Below are 5812 nucleotides of genomic sequence, written 5' to 3' on the forward strand. Positions count from 1 at the left end.
ATATGAACAAATGATGCTTTTGTAAAGTTTCTGGTTTTCAAGAGCATACTATATTTAACATATGCATTCAGCCTTTGATTTAAATGTTCTATGTATGTAGGAGGATGCTTTTAGCCATCTCTATTGGATTAATCATACATGACTACTGAAAGTACCATTTAATTCATATAATTATCTTGAAGTTGATTGATGTTTCACTTTGACTTGACGTTTTTTCAGGTGTGCAAAGTTGGTCTTATTCTGTGACCAGTCCCTCAGCAGTCTGTGGTCTTAAAGGGGCATCAGTGGTCCTGCACTGCAAATATGACTATTCTGGGGTTGGTCACTATATGGGAGGGGAGTGGATCAAAGAGAATAAAGTCAGAGAGAAATTCAGTAACCCTTCTAATTATGACTGCAGTCTGAAAATAGATAAACTGTCAGGTCATCACTCAGGTGTTTATTACTTTCGGTTCTACACATTCTTACACCAGAGCTGGATAACAGGCAATGGTGTCACTCTCTCAGTCACAGGTAATGACGAACACATCAATATAATTACCCCAATGTTTGGAATTACATTCAGAAATGAAGATGTAATTGCTACTATCCTGTTCTCTCAGACCTGCAGGTGAAGGAGGAGGATGTTGTAGGGAATCAGATTCAGACTAAAGTGACCTGCAGCACCTGCAGTTTGGGCTCTCTGTATGTCTGGTACAAGAATGGACAGACTCTACAAGGCAAAACCACAACCTCCATAGTACTGGACTCAACCAGACCCTCTGAAAAGGGAAACTACTCCTGTGCTGTGAAAGGTTACGAGTCTCTCCGCTCCCCTGCAATTTGTGAGTACTGTAGATGTAACTCCAATTCTGTACAATATCACATCAGCAATAGTCCAATGAAATGTCCATTGTTTATTTGCTGTTGTTACAGATCATTTGAGTGTGTCTTTTGTTTGTTATCACTGCTTCAGGTGTTCCAAAAAAACACTGCTGGGCTGTGAAGTGCTCATCTCACAGCGGAAGAGAGTGGGGTAAGTTGAGCCTTATTACTGTAGTAGGATGAAATTAAAGAATAAAAAAACAAGGACTTCAACAAACAATATTGTGAGCTTATTTCTATTTCTTCAGCAGTGCTGCAGGTAACCATGATGCCTGAAACAGTAACAGAGGGAGGAGAAGTGACACTGACCTGCAGCACTTGCACTCAGAGCGACAACCCCACCCTCATCTGGTACAAGAACAAGCAGCCTGTGTCAGAACAACACCCAACCAACAAGCTGCATCTAAAACCAGTCAGCAGTGAGGATGCAGGCAGCTACTCCTGTGCTGTAAAAGGAGATGAGAGTCTCTCTTCAACTGCTGTCTTTCTCAATGTCACATGTAAGTGGACAAATCCTTACATTACTGTAATCTCCACACACTGTGGTAATGGCAGTGAACTTATAGATACTGTACAGTGAACAGCTTTTATGAGAAGATTTAAATGCACACGTTATGATATATTTCAACAGATGTGCCAAAGAATGTTTCAGTGTCCATCAAAGTCTCTGGTGAAATAGAGAAGGGCAGTTTAGTGTCTCTGACCTGCAGCAGTGATGCCAACCCACCAGTGCACACCTACACCTGGTATATGAAGAGTGGAGCTGAATCTCTTATGAGGGGCACAGGGGAGAGTATCAGCTTTAATACTGGTGGACTTTACTACTGTAAGGTGCAGAATGAAGTGGGCTCAACAAACTCTGATGCAGTCACAATTGAGACTAACGGTGAGTTTTACTTTTCTGTTCTATTACTCAGATTTGCCAGTCTTTTAAATAATTTCCCATTGTTATTGTTATGCGTGTGTTATGATGGAGTGAAGAAAGAACACGGCACAGAGATTTCTTGGAAGTGAAGTTTCATATATTATATTTCATATATATATATATATATATATATATATATACTATATACAGTATACAGTAGGCTATATAATAAACCCCCCCCCCCCCCCCCCCCCCCGCCCCTTGAATATATCCAACCCCACCTAATGTGTTAAGTTTTAACAGTTTTGTGAACAATCCCCATTGTCCTGCTTATTAGTTTATTTATTTTCTTCAGATGAACAACCTGCTGTCATGATGGTGCAAGCTGGAATAATTCTTTTTATTATTCTTACATTCATACTGGTGTTTGCAAATCTGTGGTTGAGGTAGTTGAAATGTACTCTTTGGAATGTTCTGTCAGTACACATAGATAATTATTACTGGAAAATTTCAACTTAAAACAAACTGTGCAGGTAGGCCTAATCTGTTAATTAATTTCTTTTCAAAATAGGAAAAGGAAAATAATTAATTTGTCTTCAAGTCCACATACCTTAGAGGTAAGTAGCCTTATATTCAGGTGCTGCCGAGTATGTATCTTATCTATGAATTAATTTACTGTCTTCTGACTCTTCAGGCTGATGCCAGTGATGTTTATGCCAACGTCATGCCAACCACCATGGCCTCTGACCCAGGGCAGAGAGGGGACTCTCACGGGAATGAAAATGATGTCAATTACGCCAGCATCCAGTTCCAACCACGTTCTAAAAAACAAAAGTCTCGCTACAGCAATGATGAAAGACTTCAGCAGCTCAAACAAGATGAGGATGTGGTCTATGCCTCTATTCAGCAAAGCCAATCAAATACTGCCACCTGGTGAGTTTATTTTCTACTACAAGACATTTGACACAAAAAGTGTATCTGCCGTGACTGGCACAGGGAGGGGAGGAATATTCTGACTTCCCTACGGAATCGATATCAAGAGATTTCGGATGCATAATTTTTACTTTGGGGCAGCTGTGGCCTACTGGTTACGGCTTTGGAGTGCCCTTGAGCAAGGCACCTAACCCATCACTGCTCCCCGAGCGCCGCTGGTTGGGCAGGCAGCTCACTGCTCTGGGTTGTGTGATTCACCTCACTGTGTGTTCACTGTGTGCTGTGTGTTCACTAATTCGGTTAAATTGGGTTAAATGCAGAGAACTGAATTTCTCTCCCGGAATCAAAAAAGTATATATTCTATTCTATTCTATTCTATTCTATTCTATTCTATTATTTTTGCCCCATTGCACTCCCTCCCTCTAATGATAAACATTAATCTTTTAATCTCACACATACTTTGATATACAGTAATGACCACCGACATGCATCCTTGACATTGACCCACACAATGTAACAGAAGTACAATGTACATTCTCTGCAGGACTGATGGTGATTTTCCAGTCTACGCCGCCGTCAACAAAGTAGTTCGTGACTAAGCACAGTCACAATACAGTGCGTCAATTAATTCATTAAAGGAATATTTTGGTATTTTACACGTTAAGCCCGTTTTCTATATTGCCTAGCATGAAAATGAGTGTTTGCTCACTTTGTGCATGGACTATTCTGTCCTTAAAAGATCCCTACACGTTCGTTTTTAAAAATGTGCAGCTCACCGAGTGGTTACTGGTCTTCAACGATCTTCTATAGCAAGTTTCGCAGTGAAATTAAAATTCTGTTACATTAGGCACACACTGTTGTGAGGTATCTGAAAAAGTACTTCTGTGATTTCGAAAACTCCTGGTAAAAGATGACAAAAGTTGTATTTCGGTGTCAAACACTCGTTTTCATGCTAGGCAATTCAGAAAACGGGCTTAAAGTGTAAAATACCAAAATATCAAGACACAGTGAAATGCCACATTATGTATTTTTCTCTTTTTCACATTGCTATTATTTCTTTATTGCAGCTATTTTGTAAGTGACAAGTATCTAGATATCCTTTGTTATTGCTTCACTGTTTAGCCATTATGAATTTAATATTGAATATCAATCAAAATGTATGAAGATTGCACGTATACCCAATAGCATTGTTCTAAAAGGGCAACAGCCATTTTAAATGGATAATGGCTATCTACAGTATCATGCTGTTTTTTTTATTGCCTATTAACTGTTAACTGTTAATTACTCTGAATGCTCTGATGACCTTCTATTGGCTTTGTGACCTCTGACCTTGTGTTTTTATGCAGTTGTATTGTCAGTTGCCTTAGTTTAAGGTTATGTCCATTAGAGTTTTATGGTACATCATTAAAAAACTTTTTCTGAAAGTAAATACAATTGTGTGCTACAAAATGCTTTGGTTGATTCCTGTTACACTGAACTGCATTTACACTGAGCTTTATTTTCATCTTTCACCAAGAACACCTGTCAAGTGCGCAAGCCTCAGTACTGACACATAAAAGGTGCTAGACGACATAAAAGCACAGCAAAGCCAATCCACAGCTACTTAGGGAGGGCAGTGGGTAACCGAGGAAACACTGATGATGTCTGAGGCAGATTAGATTAACGGAAGATATGAATACATGCTCCCTGTCTAATTTAGTGCCTGAGAACAGATCCAGAACAGAACAGTATTAGCTCTACAAAGACCTGACCTGACCATAGAGTTAGTCAAAGATAAAAATGGCTAAATATCCTGTAAATGTATACTTAGTTTGGAATAATAGCAAAATAATGGTGCATGCCAGCACAGTAACATTATAAAGTTCATCTGTGTTATGTTCTCCTGAGTCATTCCTGCCACCACGTTCATGATTACATGTGTACATGCCCAGCCACTGCACTCCTCCAGTGTACTGTGTGCACTCATGATATGAAGTGTGTTCCTGAAACCACTGACCTACAGTATATATGCATGCTATTATTTACCTTAAGCAAGCAGTCAGCAAATGAATCACATCAACTTGTTTCTATAAATGGCATCAGAATGGACGTTAGCTCTCAGTTTACTCTCATATTCTCCTTGTGGGATCACTTCCCCTCCATGGCAGAACAGCACTACTATCCCCGAGCTGGGCTTGGCCTGTTAGGTCTAGTGAAAGGAACTCTGAATGCTTCAGTATTAACCTAGAGATTTTGGACTCCATGCTCCCTACTTTGTGGGGACAGTTTGGGGATGGTCACTTCCTGTTCCAACATAACTGTGCACCATTGCACAAAGCAATTAGGTCAACAAAGACATGGATGACAGTGGATTGATGTGGATGAACTTGACTGGCCTACACAGAGTCCTGACCTCTCGGCCAATCAGAAACAAATAAACAGCTCCATAGAGCCCAATAATATTTGATATTGTTGTTTAGTGGTGGTGTTTAAACCAACAACCCAAGGTAGCCTACTTGCTGTGCTCTGTGCCATTTTGATAAAGAGCAGGAAATAAATATCTATTGTCCTTCATAGTAGAACGTCCACAACATATAGGAACAGTTCTGCCAAGAGTCGAGTAACTTAAAAGTAACGAAAAAGTAACGCAATAAGTCACTTTCTTCTCTGGCCTTGATTCCAGTGACCGCAGGCGCCTCCTTGACTCTCATGACAGGGGTTGGTCTCGGGCTTGGCAGCGGTTTGACCAGTCTGGTCACTGGCGTCACAGAAGTACTGTTCAACAAACATCATGGACAGAATGTTAATAACATATTCAAGAATTTCATGGAGGATATGCAGATGCTTATTGAGATATTGGAGAAGGTAGCAGATGGCAATATAAACGGTTCAGAGAAGACAGTTGGGACAGATAGGGCAGATAACATAGGTACTGCAGTAAAGACAGTGGGGGCTGGAGGTAGGGTTATTAGAATTGGGAAGGGCATAGATACATTAGTAGATGACTTTGGACAGGTGTTCAAAGGAACTCCTTTGGCCCTCTCCAAGGCTGCACGGTCTGGCTTCATTGCTCTCAATGTACTTTTCATTGGTTTAGACGTTTCATAGGTTTCTTCATCTGCAAAGAAGGCAGGAATCTGTCCAAAGGAAGTAAAAATGAGTTGGCCCAGA

The 5812-nt window shown here is 40.3% G+C and overlaps 1 protein-coding gene and 1 non-coding gene across 2 annotated transcripts; both read left to right on the forward strand.

Annotated features, from left to right (window-relative positions):
* Positions 1-1129: 1129 nt before the first annotated feature.
* On the forward strand, positions 1130-3985 carry LOC134079130 (B-cell receptor CD22-like). Its single transcript, XM_062535313.1, has 6 exons — positions 1130-1364; positions 1496-1750; positions 2085-2175; positions 2301-2346; positions 2424-2662; positions 3207-3985. Exons 1-6 carry the CDS (start codon positions 1130-1132, stop codon positions 3259-3261), a joined length of 921 nt encoding a protein of 306 aa, XP_062391297.1. The 3' UTR covers positions 3262-3985.
* On the forward strand, positions 2697-2838 carry LOC134096082 (U11 spliceosomal RNA). The gene has a single exon (XR_009940689.1). It is a non-coding gene; the product is annotated as a U11 spliceosomal RNA (small nuclear RNA).
* Positions 3986-5812: the final 1827 nt, after the last annotated feature.

This window comes from Sardina pilchardus, chromosome 1 (genome assembly GCF_963854185.1).
Source record: "Sardina pilchardus chromosome 1, fSarPil1.1, whole genome shotgun sequence".
Taxonomy (NCBI): domain Eukaryota; kingdom Metazoa; phylum Chordata; class Actinopteri; order Clupeiformes; family Clupeidae; genus Sardina; species Sardina pilchardus.